This window comes from Mastigoproctus giganteus, chromosome 1 (genome assembly GCF_048544385.1).
Source record: "Mastigoproctus giganteus isolate SK-2022 chromosome 1, ASM4854438v1, whole genome shotgun sequence".
Lineage (NCBI taxonomy): Eukaryota > Metazoa > Arthropoda > Arachnida > Uropygi > Thelyphonidae > Mastigoproctus > Mastigoproctus giganteus.
The window spans coordinates 244,742,379-244,767,358 of NC_143575.1; the positions used below are offsets into that span (position 1 = coordinate 244,742,379).

General features: G+C 35.8%; 1 protein-coding gene across 2 annotated transcripts in view; it reads left to right on the forward strand.

The window, feature by feature from the left end:
* The window catches only part of SA1 (stromal antigen), a 256,210-nt gene that overhangs the window by 29,878 nt on the left and 201,352 nt on the right, over positions 1–24,980 (forward strand). For both annotated transcript variants that reach the window (XM_090376728.1, XM_090376737.1), the window contains exon 4: positions 10,371–10,544. In XM_090376728.1, the coding sequence (XP_090232854.1) occupies positions 10,371–10,544 (174 nt within the window). The remainder of the gene's footprint in view (positions 1–10,370; positions 10,545–24,980) is intronic.

The following is a 24,980-nucleotide window of genomic DNA, read 5'->3' on the forward strand; positions in this document are numbered from 1 at the left end:
TTTTTTTTTTTTTTAAATGACATGTTTTAAACACAAATATATGTATACAGAATTTTACTGCACACGCACATACACACACTGTTATGATGGACTTCACTGGGGAAGTGTGGGTGTATGAATAATTTCAGTATACAGAAATTTTATTCTATTAACTGTTGCGAAAAATTATTTTAAAAGAACCATTATTTGTTTAAATAAGTTGTGCTGCATGTTTTTAATATACAATAAAAGCTTTGTTATACAGCACTTAGATAACTGGAAAATTTATATTCTAGATAGAGGTTATGAGTGAGAGTAGTTTTCTTTGCAATCCATATTAGAAAAACGGAACTCAATGCAATCTAGATCCTTTCTAATGATAATGAATATAAATTAGCAAAATGCCATATAAATATTATGGTAGTGTATTTTTATTTCCTTTTATAGTAAACATTCTGTATGTAATAAGTATGATATATCATACTTATTACATACATACATGATTCCCTTCTACTTTTGTATGTAATAAGTATGATATATCATACTTATTACATACAGAATGTATATTATAACTTTTTTTTTTTTTTTTTTTTTTTTTTGTTGTCTCACATGATGGAAGTTGATGGCCTAAATAAATTTAAGGCTGAGCTGGACAGGTATTTGGAACGAACGGAAGGGTGAAATGGGAGTGTTTTTTTTGGCTGATGCTGCGTAAGCTTGCTTTTTTGCATCATATGCTTCTACTAATTCTAATGCTAACACGTGCATGTATAATCTCTTTTCTCCAAGGTAATTTTATTCATTTATCTCTCAACACGAGCAAATTAAACGGAAAATACAAGCATCCAGTATGATAATCATTACCAAACATGCAAAGGGCTCACATCTGGTGAGTATGGGCTTGGCACACCCAAGGTCCTGAGCTGGATATCATCATTCTTCTCTTTCTTGGTGATTCCCTTCTACTTTTGACTCTCACTCTCTCACTTACTCAGGGTAACTCGGGGAATTTTTTTTTTTTTTTTTGGCTGGTGCAGCATAAGCCTCAGGCTTTCTTGCACCATGTAGCTAATAATAATAATAATGTTCAAATTAAGGTAACTTACAAAAATGCAAAATTAAATTAATTACTATCTAATGGCACCTGCTATATAAAAAATTCAGCAAGAAAAAATACAAAAAAAAAAAAAAAAAAAATCCAGCTAGTGCCCAACAAAAAATGAAAAACAATCAAGTTGATTCTTAATAAAAACTTGTCATTATAAGGCATTTAAAAGAAGTTGAATATAGAAAAGTATCAATGAATGAATATAATATCAGTTCAACAATGTATGATATTTAAGCTCAAAAGGATGAACAGTTATCAATATGAAACATAATTCAAATATGAATTTGAAACAGCCTGATAAAAGTTGAAGAAATGGCTTACATTGTCACATATCCATATTAGAAATTTGAAGGAAGTCCAGTTTCATGGCTAACTCATTTTAAACACAAAGGACTTCTATAAACAAATGGAAGTTAAGCCATATGTTTTTTTGTTTTGTTTTGGATGGGTGAGCATGTTTTAAGCTTCACTATTGCATCAGTATATTGGATGTCTCTGGAGAAAAACAATCTGTGATTCATCCACCTGCCCAAGTTATTGTAAGTTCTTTAAAAAAATTGGCATCTGAACTTCAGTTAATTGCAAATCAAATTTATTGAAACTGGCCTTTTCTGGAATTACTTGCAACTTCAACTCTGGGTGGTGAAGGTTCATCACACCTGTTTCACCAGTGCATCAGGCAATCACAAAATAGAATTTTGATTAGAATGTAAGACCTAGCTACCTGGTTTGGTTAGGTTAGGTTATGTTAGGTTTGGTTCTGTTGAATATAAAGCTCACTGAAGTGGTTGGATTTCATTCTTACATGATACATTTTTTCAAATTGTTTCCCTCTCCTCCAGTTCTGTTCAAGGAATTCTGCCTGGAACAGAATATAGGAACCTTATCATTAGTTGATGCATACAATGCAAGAAAGCAAGCTTATATAGCATCAGCCAAAAAAAAAAAAAAAAACCTTCCCATTTCAGCCATCCAGTCACTTCAAATGTTTGTCTAGTTCAACCTCAAATTTATTTAAGCTATCAACTTTAACAACAACAGATGAAAGTCTGTTCCAGCAATCAACCAACTTCTGGCAAAAGGCAAACTTCTGCACATCTATTCTACAACTGTCTTTTCTCAATTTGAATCTATGCCCCCTCAGGTTCTTAATCTGAGCAAGCAGAAGTATCCCATCAGCATTGAGCCTGTTCAAACCGTTCAAGGCCTTATACACCTCACAGTTGCCTAGTCTCCACATGCTGCAACTTGCAGAATTTAAGCCTCTCCTGGAAAGAGAACCCCTTTGTTCATCTCACCAATCATGTTGCCTTTCTCTGTACCTGTTCTAGCAACTCTACATTCTTCCTAAAATGTGGCCTCCAGACCTGTACGTAGCACTCAAAGTGTAGCCTGACCATTGCCTTACACAAAGGTATAATCACTTCCTTGTCTCTGCTAGCAAAATTCCTATATATCATTGACAAAACTCCATGACCTGCTCTGGAGCAGGTCATAGAGTTTTGTCAGTCATGTATAGGAATTTTAGACAGACACTGCTGAGCAGTGCCTGTCTGCACTGCTCAGAGAACTTCATATCCAGCTGCACAATTACCCTTAGGTCTTTTTCATTCTCTACCTCCCTGAGTGTAGTATCACACAGTTGATATGTTTCTCTTGGGTTACTGCTACTCATATGCAGTACTTTGCATTTGTCAATATTAAACTTCAGTTGCCACTTCTCAGACCATCTACCTAATTTTTCTAGATCCTGTTGCAATAGCATACTGTCTTTACTGTCATTAACAACCCTGCCAACCTTTGTATCATCTGCAAATTTGGACATTAAGCATGATATACCTTCATTGATATCATTAATAAATACACAAAACAACAATTGGCCCAGCACTGAACCCTGGAGGACCACTAATAACATTAGTCCACGTAGAGCAGTGTCCCTGCTGTCTCCTACTTAACCATTCCTTTATCCATTGCAGCAACTTGCCCTTAATGCCGTACCACTCCAATTTGTACAGCAGTCTTCCATGTGCAACAGTATCAAAAGCTTTCCTGAAATCCAAGTACAGGTAGCCCTTGTTTTGCGCTGGTCTGATTTGTGCCGATTCGCAATAGTTCCGATCACTAACCACAACGCCATTTTTATTTTTATATTTTTGCAATTTTTTGATAAATTGAAAGTTTAAAATTGTCAGACAAAATTTATCAGAATCATATTGTGCTATGCATCTTGCACTGTTCATGTGATTTAGGACAATCTGAGCCAATCAACAATTAGCGCATTCGTATCAGAGAAGAGAAAGATTCCCGCCCTTAAAGTAACCACTCATGGATGCGGGTAGTAAGGGTCCATGTGGTGAAGCATTCTGTTGGTTGTTGTTTACGCTATTTACACATGTTGGAAATTTATTACACTAACATATTTTTATTAATTGTGCTATTAATAAATTAAATAATAATAGTGATAGCCATGTGCAGTTTTTTTCCAGTCATGTTATAAAGTTTTTAATTTATAGACTAAAGACATGCCATGTCTGGTAAAAGTAGTTAATTGAATCCTAGTGCAATATTCGGAGGATAGAATCTGATGAAAGCTACCCTAACGTATGTAGGGCTATGAATATGCCTTCATCGACTATTACTACAACTATGAAGAATGCTAATAAAATTAAAACAATCGATGCAAAGTGGCAGGTAAAATTTTTGATGCCCGGAATCTAACCCTGTGATTTCCGATTGACTCCATTATATAAAGGGTTCCATTTGTACCTGTCACCCCAGGAACCTAACCCCGACGAAAATCGAAGGCTACCTGTATATGATATCAAAATTAATTTTTCATCCAGTTCCTTTGTGACCACATTGTAGGATCCAATCAAATTGGTCAGACAAGACTTTCCCTTAACAAACCCACGATGTGTCTGAACTATTACTGCAGTCTTGTCCAGGTGATCCTGCATCACTTCTTTAACCAGTGACTCCATTATTTTCCCTGGAACAGAAGTTAAACTAACAGGTCTATAATTATTTGCGTCACCCTTTGAACCCCTTTGTAAATTGGGGATACCTTTGTGCATCTCCAGTCCATGGGGTCCTCCCTTGAATCTAAGGATGCTCTCATAGTTATGGCTAAGGGTTTGCTTATTTCCCTCGCTGCCTCCTTCAATATTAATGGATAGATTCCATCTGCCCCAGGTGCCTTTTTTATGTTTATCTTCAATTTCTCCCCCACTTTGCTCTCAGTTATTACAAAATCATTTAGCTCCCTGTTAGAGTTTAGTAAACTTCTGTCCTCCCTTCCTTACAGAATTCCTCATAAGTGAATATAGATGCAAAATACTCATTCAGTTTGTCAGCTATCTTAGCAGGATCATCAACAGTTGAACCACCAACATTATGTGGACCAATCTGATTTATCCCCCTTCCTTCTAGAGTTTACATAAGTAAAGAAGTCTTTGTTGTTTTTCTTTGCATCCTTTACCAAGGATTTCTTGTAATCAGCCTTTGCTTGCCTAACCTCCGTTGTGACTTGATTACAGACTAGCTTGTATCTACCATAGGCTTCTGGTAGATACCTGATTATTCAGGTATCTACCTGTCACCTGATAATTTATATGCATCCCATGCATTTTTCTTCTCTGCCACAAGCCTCATTAGTTCATCTGACATCCATTTCGGTTTAAATCTTGAACAGTATTTCTTAGTTAGTATGAAAAGCCTGGTAGCTTCCAAGATTAATTTTTTGAAGGCTTCCAATTTAGAATTCACTGTTTTTAACATTATCTGTTGATCCCACTGTATAGAATTTAAAAACTGCCTGAGACCATTGTAGGCACCTTTACGAAAACAAAAACCCTTCCCTTTATCCTTGATGGTAGTTACATCTTTAAGTAAATCCCACATCAGTAAGCTGTGATCATTCTCACTTAGTGGTTCCTTTATCTGTAAATTCCTAATGCATGAATCATCGAGAGAGAGAGAGAGAGAGAGAGAGAGAGAGAGAGAGAGAGAGAGAGAGAGAGAGAGAGAGAGAAAAAGTAGAAGAGAATCACCAAGAAAGAGAAGAATGATGATATCCAGCTCAGGATCCTGGGTGTGCCAAGCCCATACTCACTAGATGTGAGCCCCTGACATTCTGATTTACTGGCCCAATCTATTTCTCTGCACAATTGTTTGTTGTACTCATCAGAGGCGTTAGGCTTATAACACACATCTAATCTCATATTCTCTTTTCCAGTGTTTATGTCACACCAAACTGACTCAGCATTGCACTATCCATCCATGTCAACTGGATTCACTTCCTTAGATTTTGTTTCTTAACTAACAGCATAATCCCTCCTCCCTTCCTACCCTGTTTGTTTTTTCTGTACACATTGTACTGCCCAAATTCCAATTCTGCACTGCTTATATCTGTGTGACAGCATGTCTCTGATATCCCAACAATATCTGCCTTTGATGCCCTGATCAGCATTTCAATTTCATCAAATTTGTTTACTATACTTCTAGCATTGGTGTACATGCAAGTATACATGCACCTGTTCTTACTCTTAGTTACCCTAACACAGCCCATATATTTACCTGTTTCATGATTACTCCCAGCAGCTCTTGAAATCCCCAGCAACTTGCTCTCTAGGCTGCTGCTCATTACAATAGAAGCAGTGCAAGAATCGCTTTCACCTCTGCTTGCGGCTACTGTTAAATCTTTTAGTCTGTGAATCCCCCAAGCTAGCAGTTTTCCGACCCACCTAACACTGCCTCTATAACATTTGTAAATATTCTTGCACCCTTTCTGTTTAGAAGCATTCTCCTGTTAGCAAGCACAGACCATGCTGAAAAACATTCTACTCCATGAGCCTTTCACAATCTCTCCAGGGCTGAATTGAATGACAAGATTCTCGTCATATACTCCCTCCTATCATGTCTGGGCTGAATTGCAGACACTTTCAAATTCAACCCTACCTTGAGACTTGTTCAACATTGACCTGTACTTGTTATTTATATCTGAAGATCTCTTATTCTTAAGGTCATTAATGCCAACGTGTACAACAGTATCACCTTTTGTGCCCTAAAAAGTTGATATTTGCTCTACAATATCATCAACTTTTGCCCCTGGCACACATACCCTGGTCCTGTTCCACCTATCCTTTTTGCATAAGATATTCCCTGTCTCTCTGACAATAGAGTCACCAACAGTAACTAGTTTCTCTGGGACCAGCGCATTCTGCCTTGGAGATTGCCCCTGTGTTGCCTGTTGCACAGGAGGGAGCTGTGGCATTGAGTTGGGCAGCTGAGAGCTTGATGGGCCCTCATATTAATTTCCTCGAGGCCATTTACCCTACACCTCAAACTCTCATAGACTCCCATCAGAACTCTAAGTTGGTGCCTAATTTCCTCACAGCCTCTGCACACACACACACCCACACCAAGACATCCTCCTTGGCCGGATCATGTCCTGTTCTAGATAGGTCCACACACATTTCATGCAATTTTTTAGACTGTGATGCATTGGAGAATCTCCCCCTTCGGTTCCACAGCACTCTAGTTAATCTTTGAGTGTTGCTTTGCTGCTCTAGTCTGGGTCATGATTCTGTTTAAGTACAATTTAATTAACAATGAAATTTAATAAATTTTACTGATTAATTGATATTTACTTAGCTAACAGATTTCTAATACAGTGCTACATGTTTTGTTATCTAGTTTTACGTTAAACCTTACGCTATCTAGTTCAGGACATACATTACGGCATTCTGTATCGTGTAACAATGGCGGCAAGTTACAAATGATAAAATCTATGGATACTAAGTATTAACTTTCAAAATTGCTCTCTAAATTCAAAATAAACCAGGACTATAAGCTACTTATAGAAAATAATGTTATTACAGTCGATTCCGGTTATTTGGGACACATCGGAACTAGTGCATTTTGGCCCGATTAAGTGGCTGCCCCAATTATCCGAAGTTTCACGTAAAAAAAGTTAAAAATACAATGGATCCCTGCTTTACAATTGGTTCACTTTCAAATCACGTTACGATGGAGTCACCAGAGTAAAGTACCGTTCACTATACAATGTGTAGTAAGCGTCGGTCATTGTGATCACGTTTGTGAATTGAATTTTAATTCTATTAAACAGTGATTCTAATTAGTGAAAATAGGAGGAATATTATCCACAGGCTATAAAAGTAAAGATATATTAAGTACAAATTTACCCTTTATTACCTTACCAATTAAAAAATTAAATGATATATGAAAATCGGAAGAATACACGTGATAATTGGAAAAATTAATATGTACTGTAATATGTACATAATAACTAGTTGACATTTCTGTTCACTGACATTTGTGGGTGGGGGTTAAAATTTAAAACAGTAAAAAGATAAGCAATCAATAACAAAGAACACGGCACACACAAATTGCAAGTAACACGATATGTGAAAGTGTGAACGGAGTAACAAGTTATGAAGCTTTAAAAATAGGAATGAAGAGAAGATTCTGAAAATTAATTTTTTGTATGATTGAAGATTTCATGGAAATGTAAACGGATTTCACCATAATAACCCACAGAATTCCAGCTGTCGGTATCATCGCAAATTCAATAAGATCGAGTTTACTATCCATTTATGATAGATGCACTATAACAGAAAAGCCCAATAAACAGGTGACTGCTAATTGTTTTATGGTTGTGACCTCCAGAAATCTGACCGAACCACGTGGTACGGTTGGAGACAATCGTAGGGTAATCTCCAGTGTTGCGGTCTCCTGCCCCGATTAATGGCTGTTGTCCCAATTAAGTAAAGTAAACCCTGGTTATTTTCTCAATTGGGTTCTGTTTTTTTAAGATTTGCCCCAAATAAACAGCTTCCCTGATTAACCAGTGGCCCAAATAACCGGAATCCCCTTTATAACAGTTAAGTCAATAAAACAGCTAAATGTAATTAAAAATTTAAGTGTTCGCTGGAGCTGCAAAATGTTGTCCAAGTTTAAGTGCTGGATGAAATGTATTAATTAAGGTGGTGTGTATATAGAAATATGATATATCAAATTAAAGCCAACTTTTTTTTATCTACTAATATGAATTTTCTTTTTGATTTACTTCTATTCCTTCAAGAATTATGCAGTGAGAGTCATTATTGCTCAGTAGTACAAGTCGACCATCACTAATCTGGTAGCATTGGGACCTATGGGGTGCCGTATTAGTGAGTTTGCTGGTCACCGGTGGTTATTTTAGCACATACAGTTTACCCAACAGTTAACCACCTCCTCCTACCTTTAACACGTTGACTGCCAAGCTAGTTTAAGAAAAAAATTCCCCAGGGGCCAAAAAATATTTAGCAAATTATTTTATTAGTAATTCTAAAATAAATATTGTAATGTCAGTGTTGTCGTTTTTTTGCTTAAAATATATATATAAAAAAAAAGTGTTTTTTATGTCGCATATATGTAGCCAACGTGGCCACAAAAATATTACTTTATTTCTTGAGAAGCCGTGTCGGCCATGTATGTGTGACACTTTTACAGCATACATATGAAGGTCGTTTGTGATTAGTTTATTGCATGCGTGGCGAGTGCTGATTATGATAAAATAAACTAATTACGATAAAATAAATTCTCAAACATCGCAATAAGTTTGTTAATATTGTTAGAGATTTTGTGAAAACAAGTTCATTAGGGCACGGTATTATCCATCATATTGTGTTGTTTTTCTGCAACTTTGTACAAGTGTGTTGTAAAAAAAAAAAAAAAAAAAAATCTAAAAAGGAATGGCTAAAAGAAAATTACTAAAATAAGAGGAACTGAGAGAAATTGCTGGAATTTACAATTAAGTAGAGTTAATCTTCTCACAGACACACCGCTGTGGAGTTTTTTCAGAAGTTCAACTTTATCTATTATGGACAACGTACGGTGTTTGCGCTTTCCACCATGAGAGGCACTTCCTTTATGCATTGGAACCATGGCTGGGGCTAAATATGAGCAGGTTATAATAATAAATGCAGAAAAACAAGTGGGAATGGCTTGCCAGTGTTTTCGCACCAATGAGTTCGTGCCAACAGCTTGTGCTGCAACCAACAGCACCAAAACAGTAGCGGCAGGTTGGTGTGCCGACCCGGGAAATTTGAAATTACGTTTGCAGAAATTATGTCCGAATTGGCGGTGGAACCGGATTAGTGATGGTCGACCTGTAGTAATAAATATAAATACCTTGGTCTAAATTCCTTTTGACTGAGGGATGCAGTTGATTGTATTGAACCTGATATTTGATAAACATTCTTTGCAATCAAGTTGTCACTCTTCTTGAATATCACTGTTTAATCTAATTTTGAGAATTTGCTTAGGTAAAAGGAAGAAAATTTCAGATTTGATGTCTGGTGTTTTATTGGTGAGTAAAAAAGTAGTGAACACTTATTTACTTATTTAAAAAAAAAACAGAACCTTTTTAGTTTCTTGTCTTTTCACATTTTGTTAGACATTATTGACTTGCTGGACCTGTAATTCTTTTTTATGACTATACAAGTGTATGTTCTTAGGCTGATTTACATATTATACCAACAGAAACTGTGGAATGCTTTGTGAAATGCTACTTTTGTCTAAGATTGGCTATTGAGTTGCAGCTGAAGAAGTTTCTAGAAATTCCTCCAATTGTAAATGGGAATTGAACTCAGACCTCTCCCAATGATCAGAAAGCAGTGGAATACCATACCCACTGAACAATTACAGTGGATGCATTACAAATATAGATAAATTGTAGTGAAATATGACTTATATTTGCAAATTTTAGTTATGTATGCTCCATTGACAGGATCATTTCATTTAGAAGACTACTTTTATTACAGTTATTTCAACTTTGGCTCTAAACTTTTACGACCTGCTCAGACCATTCTCTGTACTGTGTATCTTCTCTTTTATCTCCTTCCCCATATTGATTTAAAATAGCATGGGAGAGATAGTAACTATCTAGAATCAGATGTTGAAATGTTTTGTTTTTATTTATATGTTTTAAAGAGTGGCTATTTAAATCTGAAATTGCCTGTTCCGTGCAGAAATGCAAATGCATTGTTGCTAATTCACATTTTGAGAAATTCAGAGGTTTGATTTTTGGAATAGTTCTTATATTTTATAATATAAAAAATTTAAACTTATTTATTGAGATTAAGTGAATAAGAGCTACAAGTGATAATGCACATTTCTCTCTTAATATGCTTAAAAAAATTTTAAAGTTTCTTTTTAATTTGATTTTCTAGTTAGAAACAGTTTCTCATATAGATGCTAATGTTGTACTTTATTTACCAAGGCTGTTGTAGATGATTGGATTGAAGCCTATAAGCAAGATAGAGATATAGCCTTACTGGATTTAATGCAGTTCTTCATTCAGTGCGCTGGTTGCAAAGGTCGTATTACTCCACAAATGCAAGCTACAATGGAACATGCACAGATTATCCGTAAAATGACAGAAGAATTTGATGAGGTAAGAGGATGCAGAGGGGAGGGATTTGAATGAAAAATACACATATATGTAGAAAAACAATTTAGTTATTTCAGGATCTCTCTATATACAGGGTGTTTCAAAAGTGATGGTCAATAATTTAAAGGTGAACTGTACAGACTAATATGTAAAAAAGCCTAGTAAACATGGGTCTTAAGTGAATTGTTTTCAAGATATTGCACATTTCTAGTTGGGATCCACCACTGACAAGGTGAACTGTACAGAGTTGAAATCCACTACTGACTTGTTTGTTTAGGTTCGGTTATGTTCATTCTCTCCCTTTCCCCTTTCTCTGAGACGTAGCAGGCATACCCGTACTTGTCAAAGGGTAGTCAACATAGAAAGAGGTTACAGCAATGAAGAGTATGCAGACATGCACTTCATGTATGGTAACTCGAGGCTGCACATTTGTACCAAGAAGCATTTCCCCGCCAAAGGCAGCCCAACAGGCGCACATTCATCAGGGTACATCAATGCCTCAGAGACCCATGGGCGCTTTACACATGGAGTACGAGCAGGTGGTCCCAGAAGCTTAACATCTGACGTTGAGGAAAGGATATTAGAAAGAATAGAACAAAATCTAGAAATTTTGACAAGGAGGGTTGCTCTGAAAGAGCATGTACTGAGTCATAGCAGGTGTGTGGCGAATTTTACATTGCCATTTACAGTACCCCTACCATATCCAGTGTGTACAAGGTCTCAGCAATACAGACTACCCTCCCAGAGCCATAGTCAGTGGCGAATCTTAACAGAAAATGTGCATTATTTCAAATGGTTCATTTATGGCTTGATGTTCACTGGGAATTTTTTGCTTATTTTACTTTGTACTTTTCACCTTTAAATTATTGACCATCATTTTTGAAATGCCCTGTATAGAATCCAGCTGATGCTGCTGTTAGCAGTTAAGCTTGGATTTTGTTTAGTCTACACTGTGTGTGAGATGGAAGACCAGCATATTGTTTTAATGGATTTATTCACTGGTGAAATAGGCAATTTGTATCTTTTAGGAAGCCCAGTTTGCTATGCAGGCAGCTTGCTTACTTAATTGTAAGTAAGTTGCCTTGCAACTTAATTGTTGCCTGGCTTCAGTAAACTGCTTCTGCAATGGGGGCTTGCTGGCCACTTTGATATGATTTGAAGATCAATTAATTATTTTGATGCTTGATCTTATTCATCAAAGTTACTTGCAGGACTGCTTAGAAATATCTTAACTTAACCTGATATCATGATCTTGATCTTTTTAATGTATTTGGTGAAGGGTAGGTAATAATTATTAAGAAGCAAACACTTCACTGCATAGAGATAAAACGGTTCATAGCTTTCTATACAATCATAGCGAAAAAGTCTAATAATAAAATTAAACTATATTTTATATATACACTTCACTGCATAGAGATAAAACAGTTCATAGCTTTCTATACAATCATAGTGAAAAAGTCTAATAATAAAATTAAACTATATTTTATATATACACTTCACTGCATAGAGATAAAACAGTTCATAGCTTTCTATACAATCATAGTGAAAAAGTCTAATAATAAAATTAAACTATATGTTATATATACACCTACCTTGGGAGCTTCATTAGTAGTATGATTGGACTAGAATATTTGCAGTCATATTTGGTTTATAATTTTGGAATTATGATGTACAGGGTGGCCATAATTAAAGTATCCCTATTCAGAGCTCTCTTGTTCTTATTTAACTCGGCCATTATCTGTGAATGAAAAAAAAATAAGGATTCCACTTTCTTCAAAATAAAGTTACAATGTAACTTTATTTTGAAGAAAATACCTAAATATAACAATTACTACTTATGGTATTGACATTGTTAACAGAACAAAAATCAAAACACACAAATAGCAACGTAACTATTTCACACTGGTAACATATACAGAAGATACGTAACCCACTTATGCTACTTTTAAGGGTCCATGTCACTCACCTTATACTTGCTAATAGTGTTAATGAAAACTACAAAATTAAGAAATGGCTCTCAGTATTCAGTGTATAAGATGCATCTTGATTTTAGGACTAATTATGGGTAAAAAAAGTGCGTCTTATGCACCGGAAAATACAGTATATACAGTATATATGTATTTCTAAAAGAATAAGAGAAGTTTACCTCAATACGATACGGGGACATAAATTCAGATTGAGAAAAGACAGTTGTAGAATAGATGTGCAGAAGTTTGCCTTTAGCCAGCGGATGGTTGATTGCTGGAATAAACTTTCATCTGTCGTTATGGAAGTTGATAGCTTAAATAAATTCAAGGAGGAACTGGACAAACATTTAGAGGGAATGGATGTGTGAAATGTTTTTCTTTTTTTTTTTTTTTTTGGGTGATGCTACATAAGCTTGCTTTCTTGCATCATATGTCTCTATTAATGCTAATATATGTGTGGTAGAAGTAATAAAGCTATTGAAAAACTATTAAAACTAAAGAAAATGGAGGTGTAAATTGCACAAAATGCCAAAAATAGTAGAAGGATAAGGAAGAATTGAAGGTGGTAGATAGATACAAAAGAAGGAGAATATCCTATAAATGTAATTAGTTAAATATGTAGATGAATAGCAAGCATCAGATAAAGGTGTAATAATTTATTTAAATAGTCTAAATAGGAAGGAGGAATTGTAAAATTTAAAATCTGATACAAGATAAAAATATATATTGATACACAATACAGGTATTTCATCAGGGAACTAAACTTGATTATCTACCAATGCCTGTTTCTGTGCTTACTCATATTTGTGGAAGAAAAGGGAATTCAGTAATGAATGTGAAAAAAAAAAAAATAATAAATAAATAAATAATTTAACTAAAAGGAGGGCAAAGAAGCCGAACTTCCCAACGATATGTAAGGTAGTCCCAACTCAGTGTTCGTTGTAAAGCATAAGTAATCGAAGTAATAAAATTAAAATAAGTGTTTACACTATAAAGTAGATGTGATAATAGGAGCAAAAGTAGGTAATTATATATATGTGAGCAAAAATAATCTTAGAAGAATATGTAGATATCAGATGGATGAATATGGTGAATAGAATACGCACATAGTGTACACACACACACAGTCGAACTTCCCTCTAACGAATTCGATAAATCCAGCGAAAAAATTCGTTATAGAGAAATTTCGTTATACAGAGAATATCTTTTTTATTAGAAATTGTTATCTAATTAGAAAATGAAAACGAATCTGCATTTATTTTTAATGTAATTTATTTCAAAAACATACTTATTTAAATTACGTTTACACAATTTTTGCCGGTAAGTATCACAAATTAAAAAAAATCAAATTTTCGTTTGCACAGTATCATTAAAAAACGTCCGATTCTCAAAGAAAACCTCACATTTGTTCAGAGCATTAAAAACATTATCAGGAACATTTTCACAAAACTGTAGACCCATATGAACCGTTTTAAAAGCGTGAATCATTTCTTCATGAGTTGGCTTTTCTACAGTTTGTTCTGATGCATCTTCAGCGTCATCGTTAATTTCTTCGTGAGTTGGCTTTTCTATGGGTTGTTCTAATCCGTCTTCAGCATCATCGGTAATTTCTTCGTGATCACGGTCATGTCTAACACTGTTCAGCAGTATTTCGTCTTCATTTGGATGTTCTGTTGTAGTCAGATCTTGATCTACATAAACATAACTATCCAGTGTTATTTCATTTTCGATGTTTCCGGACGATTCTAATAATGTCCAAAAGTTTTTCAGTTGTGAAAGGGGCAGTTCATCTTGTTCATCCAGTTGTTCGACTTCTGTATTCAATGAAAATCCCGCTTTCAAAAAACAATTTTGAATAGTGTATTCAGTGACATCGTTTGTCCAAACTTTTGCCAGTTCAGAGATGCAATCTCTAAGGTTAATTGTAACCTCCAAGTTTCTATTTTCTGATAATGTATTGACAATCTTCATTATTATTCTCTTTCGATAATGAAATTTAAAATTTTTAATAATGCCTTGGTCCATTGGTTGGAGTTTTGACGTTACGTTTGGTGGTAAAAACAACAACTTCACACTTTTAAATTTGGCAGAAATACTGGCAGGATGTGCCAGACAGTTGTCAGTTACCAGCACGATTTTCCTTTTTTCTTTTGTTATTAGCATTAGTAGAGGCATATGATGCAAGAAAGCAAGCTAATGCAGTTAGCCAAAAAAAAAAAAAACTTCCACTTCACCCCTCCGTTCGTTCAAAATACCTGTCCAGCTGAGCCTTAAATTTATTTAGGCTATCAACTTCTACAACAAGGGATGGAAGTCTGTTCCACCAACCAACTACCTGCTGGCTAAAGGCAAATTTCCACACATCTATCCTACATCTGTCTTTCCTCAATTTGAATTTATGCCCTCTCAGGTGATTATTCTGAGCAAGAGGAAGAATCCCATCAGCATTGAGCATGCTCAAACCATTCAAGGCTTTATACACCTCTATCAGATCACCTCGCCGGTGCCTAGTCTCCAGAAACTGTAATTTGAGGAACTCGATCCTTTCTTGGTAAGAGGACCCCTTTGTTCCTTTCACCAATCTTGTTGTCCTTCTCTGTACTCATTCTAGCAACTCTACATCCTAAAATGAGGCCTCCAGAACTGTATGCAGTACTCAAAGCACAACCTAACCATTGCCTTATACAAGGGGATAATCACCTCCTTATCCCTGCTAGAAAAATTCCTGTATATGATTGACAAGACACCATGAGTTACTCTTGCACCCGTCTGCACTGCTCAGAGAACTTCATATCTGCTTGCACAATTACCCCTGGGTCCTTTTCATTCTCTACCACTGTCAGCGTAGTACCACAGAGTTGATACGTTGCTCTGGGGTTGCTGTTTCCCCTATGTAGTACTTTACATTTGTCAATGTTAAACTTCGTTTGCCACCTCTCAGCCCATCTGCTCAACCTTTCCAGATCCTGTTGCAGCAGCATAGCGTCAATAGTGTCCTTAACAACCCTGCTAACCTTTGTATCGTCTGCAAACTTGGACAATAAGCTTGATATACCATCATCAATATTATTTATAAATACAGAAAACAATAATGGACCAACACTGAACCCTGAGGGACTCCACTAATAACATTAGTCCACGATGAGCCGTGTCCATTGATTACCACTCTCCATCTACTCCCCCTCAACCACCTCTTTATCCATAGCAGCAATTTGCCTCCAATGCCACACTGCTCCAATTTGTGTAGCAGTCTTCCATGTGCAACAATATCAAAAGCCTTTCTAAGATCCAAGTATATAATATCAAAGTTATTCCCTGCATCCAGCTCTTTTGTGACTGCATCATAGTATCCAATCAAATTGGTCAGGCAAAACTTTCCCTTAACAAAACCATGCTGTGTCCAAGCTGTAACTGAAGTCTTGTCTAGATGATCCTGCAGTGCTTCTTTAACCAGTGCTTCATTATACGCTTGCCTAGTTTTAATATCCATTCTTCAAAAATAACACTTGTCATCCATAATTTTTTTTTTTTTAGGCGCCTCCGTAGCCAGGTGGGAAGGAGCAGCAGTGCGTAGCACACTCTTCTTGATTAGACCGGGGTTCGAGCCCATCACCACCAAATACGGAGGATGCGGAAAGGTCAGGGAATGACCACCGCATATTCCCGGAGCAATATGGCCTTAGTTGCTAATGCTCCTAAAAACCAAATAACAAACAACAAACAAACCATACTTTTTTATTAAAGGTGTAATCAACTTCCAAAGATTTTGTGCCTAAAACATCTTGGGTTTTTTGATTTTCCGATGACTAAAAGTCTTAATTTTTCACTTCCTGTCATATTTTCTCCAACTAGCACAGTGATTCTTTCTTTGCTTTGTTTTCTGCCAAAACATTTATCATCCTTAAAAGCAAGTGTTCTATTCTGTAAACATTTAAAGAATAAACCCATTTCATCAGCACTAAAAATATCCTTAGGTTCATATTCTTCCAAAATCTTCTTTAAGGTATTGTTCCTCCAACTGTTGCAGTCTACTTCGCTTACATTAACACTTTCTCCACAAATAACCTTTTCCACAATTCTTGGCGCTTCTTAAATTTATCTTAGCCACCCAGTGTGTGCATTAAATTCAGTATGTCCAAGGGACTGTGCAAATTTCAGAGCTTGTTGCTTAATTATTGGACCCGATATTGGTATATTCTTTTCACGTATCATTTGCACCCATTTTAGAACAGCTTTATCAACATCTTCATATATACACAACTTAATTCGCTTCTTGTCTGCTCCTCCTTCAATTGCATTTAAAATTGATTCTTGATTTGAAATCGTAGATAAACTGCTTGCAGGTATGCCATATTTCTCTGCAACGTTTTTTTTTTCTTAAAACCCTGGTCAATATCATGAAGAATCTTTACTTTATCATTAATACTTAAACACTTTCTCTTCGACATTGTTTCCGCAACTGTAAGAATTACTTGACTGCAGCTTTTGCCGATACGTTCACCACAAACTTCGTTGCGCTGGCCATATAGTGAATTGTTAGTACCGCCTACTCAATGACGTTCGCTTGTCAATTCAACAGTATCATGTGACCTTTCCTATCAATCACTTTGAAGAAATATACAACTGTGAATTTGTTTTATTCTGCTTTCATTCATATATACACGAAAGAAAATTTATGGTTAATGTATGTTACTTTTCAGAAAAAAAAAAAAAAAAATACAAGAGAATATAGCCTATGTGATTGATGACAAATTGTTCTAAAAGAAGGAAATTAAAAAAAAATCATGAAAACCATCTACTGGGAGTCCAGTTAGATGAGAACGGACATATCATATAATGATTGACAGGAAGGTCACATGGTACGGTTGAGGTGAGAAGCGAATGTCACTCAGTAGGTGTTACTAAAAACCGACTATGGTAGCATTCTATGTATTGCCGCCGCAGCATGCTAAAAGTTTACCGCAGCGAATTTTGTTTTCCCCTGAGCCAACATCAATTTACAAATCTACCCTATTTATTGTAAAGTTTATGAGCACTTTTAAGGAAATCCAATTGGTTTTATAACTGTAATAAAAATGAAACAAAGTCCCTCCTACGGGCATCAATGGCCACAAGTGTTCACTAAAAGGATGATTAATTCCAGATGACGATGTGCAATTTCGGAGGGAAGGAGGTCATATATTTGAGCGGCTGTTTAGCAGTAAATGCTCGAAAATCTTCAAAAATGCTTTTACTAATTTTTTTAAAAATTCATTATAGAGACTAACACTTCGCTATATGGGGTTAATTTTACATGTAATTTCGTTTCAAGGTGCAATGTTTTGTGAAAAAATTCGTAATATAGAGAAATTCATTAAATAGAAGTTTGTAATAGAGAAGTTCCACTGTATGCGCGCGCGCACGCACACACACACACACACACACACACACACACACACACACACACACACACACACACACCCCCATCCCCTGCCCCTATATGACTAAATTGATTGTTCACTTGAAAAAATTCATTAAACAGAAATTTCATAAAAATAAATATGACCCTTTCAACAATGAAAAATACTGTAATTCAACATTCAGAAATATAGTAAAAGATGAGAAATAAATTAGAAATATGTGGGAATGAATAAATTTTCTAACATTTTAAAACAATTAATTTATTAATACAGGTAGTTCCCGACTTTACGAGTTAATCTGTTCCTAACCCGCACTTGTAAAGCGAAAAACTCGTAAAGTGGGAATTTATTTCCCATACGTTATCAACAATGAAATTAGTTAGCTAATTAGTTTATTTTCAAACAATGATTGATTTATCAAAAGAAATGAAAACGTAGCCTGTAAAATCAAGCAAATTATAATAACAGAGAAATTATTTATGACTTACAAATGTTAAAGAATGTTAATTCTTCATCACCATCATCGACTAAATGCACACTCGTTTATCATTCATTATTGGCTTGGCACTCGTTGGTTTGTTGCACAAGGAGTCATTTTCTTCAGAAATGTTAAAGAATGTTAATTCTTCATCACCATCATCGAATAAATGCACACTCGTTTATCACTCATTATTGGCTTGGCACTCGTTAGTTTGTTGCACAAGGAGTCATTTTCTTCAGAAATGCATCAAGAGGCGTTTATTTCCAAGATAATCTTCTCTTTTCTTTATAAATTTCAATAGCATGCATAAGCATTTTTTAATGAAATGCAAAAATTGCAACTAACACGATTTTCACAGAGTAACAAGTTTATGAAGCTTTAAAAAAGGAATGAAGAGAAGATTCTGAATTTATTTGTTTTTTAAAAGATTGAAGATTTCTGTAAAGGGGAAATATATTTCAGCAATGTAAAAAACCACACAATTCCAGCTATCGGTATTTTCTCAAATGCAATAACACCGAGTTTACTACCTGTTTATAATTGCCTGCAGTAACAGAAAAGCCCAATAAACTGGAAAATGCAAATTGTTTTTATTGTTTTATGGTCGTGACCTCCAGAAATGTGCTTTAGAAAAATATCACAAAGCCGTTCAAAATTGGTTCTTATAACAGAACATGTGATAACAATGAAAGTGTAGTGCATTTTAATGATTTGAATTGGTAACTAATACAATTTACACTATAAAAACGACCTTTTAAAGAGTTATATAGCGAAAATTTCAACTTCCGATGTCGTGGAACAAATTACTAAAAAACAATGTTATTGGGTTCACTACGATGGTAACGGATTAATATCATAAAGCGGGGTACACTGTATTGTATAGCTGCAAGTGTGGTTTGAAATGCAGTATTTATGAATGTTTAACATTCATTTTTTGTAATTAATGTTCATATTTTCGATTTTGTTGATACTTGATACCTGGGAAAAAAAAAAAAAAAAAAACCTCGTAAACCCGGGAACTCGTAAAGCGGGAACTGCCTGTACATACATATTAAAAAATGACTACTTACATAATGTGCACAATATATCAGCACACTTTTAAGAATTATTTCCTGTACCGTACATTGTTCTAAAAATGTTCACATTTGTTTGTCCCTCTCATCACTGCTAATTGTCATTTTAGCAAAATCTGCTCTTTGCAAAATAATTCTTAATTGTTGTTTTCGTCACATCCTGACTCCACACTTTCACAAACTCTGATATGCACATCCCGAAATCTATAACAGAATCTATAGCTTTGTTGGTTTTTATTCTCATATAATTTTTTTCAGTACACATCTTCAGTAGTGCATTTTCAGATTCTTGATAATGCCTTGGTCTATTGGCTGCAGTTCAGACAGGGTATTTGGAGGGGAAAAAAACAAGCTTCCCACTTGTAAGTTTTGAAATTACAGAGTGAAGGTGGGCAGAGCAGTTGTCAACAATCAGCACAATTTTTCATTTTTTTTTACTTTCATCATCTTTCAATTGAAATTTAAAATCCACTGTTCAAAAATTTTATTTGTCATCCTAGATTTTTTGTTGCAGTTGTAGTCCAACTGATGACTTTACTCCTTTGAAACATCGGGGTTGTTTACCAATACCAAAAGCTTCAGTTTTTCATTACCATATTTTCACCAATCAAGACTGTAATTCTCTCCTTACAATTTTTACCACCTAAAAACACATATCAACTTTAAGTCAGTGTCTTCTTTGGCAAACATTTAAAAAATAGACCTGTTTCATCAATGTTGAATATGTCTTTGGGCTCATAGTCCTCCATAGGTTTTTTCAAAACTGTTTCTTTCCAGTGGGTGCAATCTTCTTTGATTACAACTCCACTTTCACCAGAAGTAACTTTTTCTAGTAAGCATGGCACTTTTTAAATTTGTCCAGCCAACCAGAACTGTTTTGGATTATTTTATGCCTCAGAAAAGATGCGTACTCCATAGCCTTTTCTTTTATTAATGGCCCATGCATAATTCCGACTGGGTCCTGTTTCCTGAAACAGTTTGAAAATTGAAACAAGGTTTTTCAGAATTTTTGACATACTACTGGCAGGGATATGGAATTTTTAAAACGATTTCTTCTTTTTTTTTTTTTTTTTTTTTAATGCCACTTTTTCCACTTACACCCAAGGATTTCTTCTTTGAAATTGTAAGGTCACTTGCACAGCAGCTGAAACAAAACTGATTTAGGAACCACTTGTACCTACCATTCACCTGTTTCACCTGTTATGTAAATGGAGACGGGTGAAATTTAGTGAAAGTGTGGATGACTCATTTCTGCAAAATAACATGAATTTCTGGGATAAAGGAAATTACTCTCCTAATTCTCTAATAGGGTGCTTACAGTAGAAAACAGGTTTACCAAAGCCAGTGTCTGTGTCAGAAATATGCCTTAATCTTTGCCAATGGCTGTGGACACAGATAGCATTTGACCAGTATGACTTCTCAGTACAGTAGAGGGGGATTGTATAGATTATAGCTTTTATGCACTAAGAATTAATCCCTTTAGCTCTTAAAAGCTAAAGTGGTTAATTCTTAATCCTTTTAGCTCTTAATTCGTGCTTTCTACCGCATTAGCTCTATTGCCTAAAGGTCAGAGGTACGAACAATGTATACCTAGGTCTCTTGAAATCAGTTTGTTATATGTAAATTTTCTTTGTTATACAGAAACTATTTTCGAAATAATGACCAAGGAGGAATCAAAAATATTTGCTAAATAGAAAAATTTGCCATATGGAAGTTTGTTAAAGAGAGGGGTGTGTGCGCGTGTGTGTGTGTGCGTGTGTGTGCGCGTGTGTGTGCGTGTGTGTGTGTGTGTGTGAGACAAAAACTGTATTCACTGCCATTTTATAATTTTCAAAATGGATTGTGTTGATCACCAAAATGACTGGTTAAATTGAAAAAAATAAAATAAAAATTTAAAAAGTATAAATGTTTCTGTTATAGAGAATTTCCTTTACAAAAATTGTAAAATAAAAATTATTTAAAATGTATTTGTTAAGCTGAAATTAGTTTACTAGGCCAAATTCTCTAAATGTTTCATTTTTATAACATATATATATTATCTAAATATATCTAAAAGCATATATGAGGCGTGGCAATAAACATTCTGGACTGCTGCTGCTGTTGTGGTCATGTTTGTTGAGTTTGAAAATAAATGTAAATGGTATGTTGAACTTCAGACTTCCTCCAACAGATGGTGGTACAGAGATTATCCATTAAGCTGACAAGTTGCAAGTAACAACCAGTTTTGTTAGTAGCATTAACATTCCATATCGCAATTTTGCAATGGAGTTAAGAATGAATATCAAATTTTGCTTTAAACTGGGAAAATCAGAAAAGTATGAAATATTAAAAACTTTATTATGATGAAGCATTAAGTCATATCAGTGTCAGTGATTCAAAGACACATGGATGTTCGTTCACCTCTAAAGATGAGGACAGTTGCAGAAGTTCAGGAAATTGTGATTGTTGTTTAATCCTTATCACTGATGAGTTGGATATATGGCACAAATTTTACAGAGACATTCCTTTTCCCTAAATCTTCATCATCAAATTCTGCATGGATTTAGGGAAAAGAATGATGGCGGATGAGTTGGATGTGAATAAGGAGACGATTCATCAAATTCTGCATGAAGATTTAGCAAAAAGGAATGTCTGCAAAATTTGTGCTGCACAGTCTCATGGATGTTCAGAAGTAACAAAGAGTGTCATCACACGGACTTCATCCAGATTTTTCAAGTTAATCCTAATTTCCTCAATTGTATTGTCACTGGAGATGTGTGGGTGTTTCAGTATGACCCAGAGATGAAGCATCAGAAATGATTCTGTAGTCTGTGCAATGGATTACAAAATCATCACCAAGGCCCAAAAAGTTTCGTTTACAGAAGTCCAGGATCAAGACAATGCTGATTATGTTTTTGTGATTCACATTGAATTTGTACCTGAAGGGAGAGAGTTAATGCTGCATCCTGCAGCTGCATTTTCAAGACAAAGGCAGCTGGTTTTTGTCGGATGACAGTGTCCCTGCCCATTCTGCACTTGTTGCGAAGACATTTCTGATGAAACGTGCTATTCTACAGATCAAATGCCCTCAAAGGAAAGAGTTTCAGAATGTTGAGGACATAAAGAAAAACACAACTGCTGAAAGTGAACATAATCTCTTAAGATGCCTTGGCTGACTCTTTTCAGAAACTTTTAGAATTGTGTAGTAAGTGCATTCAATCAGGTAGTGATTACTTTTGAATAAAAATAAATCCATTTCTGAGCTCCCTCACTTTGTTCTTTTTTTTATTATTGCATCAGTCCAGAAACCTTATTGCCCAACCTCGTATATGTATGTCTACAGAAAGGATAGACAGGATAGGAAGGGAGGAGGTGTTATGCTATTAGTTAAGAAACACATACAATCCAAGGAAGCGAAGCCAGTCGACATCGCTGGACAGTGCAGTGTCAAGTCAGTTTGGTGTGACATAAGCATTTGGAGATCAAAACTGAGAGTAGGAGTGTGCTATAGGCCTAATGACTCTGATGAGTATAATAAGAAACTGTACAGGGAAATAGAGTGGGCCAGTAAATCAGGGAGTCTTATAATGGGGAATTTTAATTTCCCAGATATTGACTGGAATTTGGGGGCTAGTCACTCACACACTAGCAAGGCTTTTGTGGATTTATTGGATGATTGTTTTCTACATCACCATGTTCGGGAGGCAACTATAGGGAGTAATACTCTTGATTTGATTATCAGTAGTTATTCTTCATGCATTAAGAATCTGCAGATAAATGAACCACTAGGTGGCAGTGATCACAGTGTGCTGAAGTGGGATTTACTCAAAGAGGTAACTACTATTAGGGATAAAGGGAAGGGTTATTGCTTTCGTAAATGCGACTACGATGGACTGAGACATTATTTAAATTCTATACAGTGGAACCAATTGATGATGTTACCAACAGCAAATTCAAAATGAGAAGCATTCAAAGAACTTATCTTGGAAGCTACTAGGCTTTACATACCAACTAAGAAATATTGTTCAAGGTTTAGGCCTAAACGGATGTCAGATGAACTAATGAGGCATATGGCAGAGAAGAAAAATGCATGGGATACATACAAATTAACACGTGACACAGAAGCCTATGATAGATACAAGTTGATCTGTAACCAAGTTACAAAGGAGGTTAGGCAGGCGAAGGCAGATTACGAGAGATCCTTGGCAAGGGATGCGAAGAAAAACAGTAAAGAGTTCTTTACTTATGTAAACTCTAGAAGGAAGGGGATGAATCAGATTGGTCCACTTGATATCGATGGGTCAACTGTTGATGATCCTGCTCAGGTAGCTAACAAACTAAATGAATATTTTGCATCGACATTCACACATGAGGAGTTATTCAGTGAGGGGAATGCCAGAGGTGTATTCAACTCTGGCAGTAAGCTAGAGAATCTTGTAATAACTGAGAGTAAAGTGGAGGAGAAATTGATGAAGATAAACACAAGAAAGGCACCTGGGGTGGATGGGATCTATCCAGTTATATTAAAGGAGGCAGCAAAGGAAGTAAGCAAACCCTTAGCCATAATTATGAGAGCTTCCTTGGACTCAGGGGAGGTACCCATGGACTGGAGATGTGCAAATGTGACCCCAATTCACAAAGGAGGATCAAAGGCTGACACAAGTAATTATAGACCTGTGAGTTTAACTTCTGTTCCAGGAAAATTAATGGAGGCACTGGTTAAAGAAGCACTGCAGGATCATCTAGATGACTTCAGTTATAGCTTGGACACAGCATGGTTTTGTTAAGGGGAAGTCTTGCCTGACCAATTTGATTGGATACTATGATGCAGTCACAAAAGAACTGGATGCAGGGAATAACTTTGATATTATATACTTGGATCTTAGAAAGGCTTTTGATACTGTTGCACATGGAAGACTGCTGCACAAATTGGAGCAGTGTGGCATTGGAGGCAAATTGCTGCTATGGATAAAGGGGTGGTTGAGGGGGAGAAGACAGAGTGGTAATCAATGGACACTGCTCATCGTGGACTAATGTTATTAGTGGAGTCCCTCAGGGTTCAGTATTGGGTCCTTTATTGTTTTCTGTATTTATAAATGATATTGATGATGGTATATCAAGCTTAATGTACAAGTTTGCAGACGATACGAAGGTTGGCAGGGTTGTCAAGGACACTACTGACACTATGCTGCTGCAACAGGATCTGGAAAGGTTGAGCAGATGGGCTGAGAGGTGGCAAATGAAGTTTAACATTGACAAATGTAAAGTACTACATATGGGAAACAGCAACCCCAGAGCAACGTATCAACTCTGTGGTACTACACTGACAGTGGTAGAGAATGAAAGGGACCTGGGGGTGGTTGTGCAGGCAGAAATGAAGTTTTCTGAGTAGTGCAGACGGGCTGCAAGAGTAGCTCATGGTATATTGTCAATGATATATAGGAATTTTTCTAGCAGGGATAAGGATGTAATTATTCCGTTGTATAAGGCAATGGTCAGGCCACACCTAGAGTACTGTATACAGGTCTGGAGGCCTCATT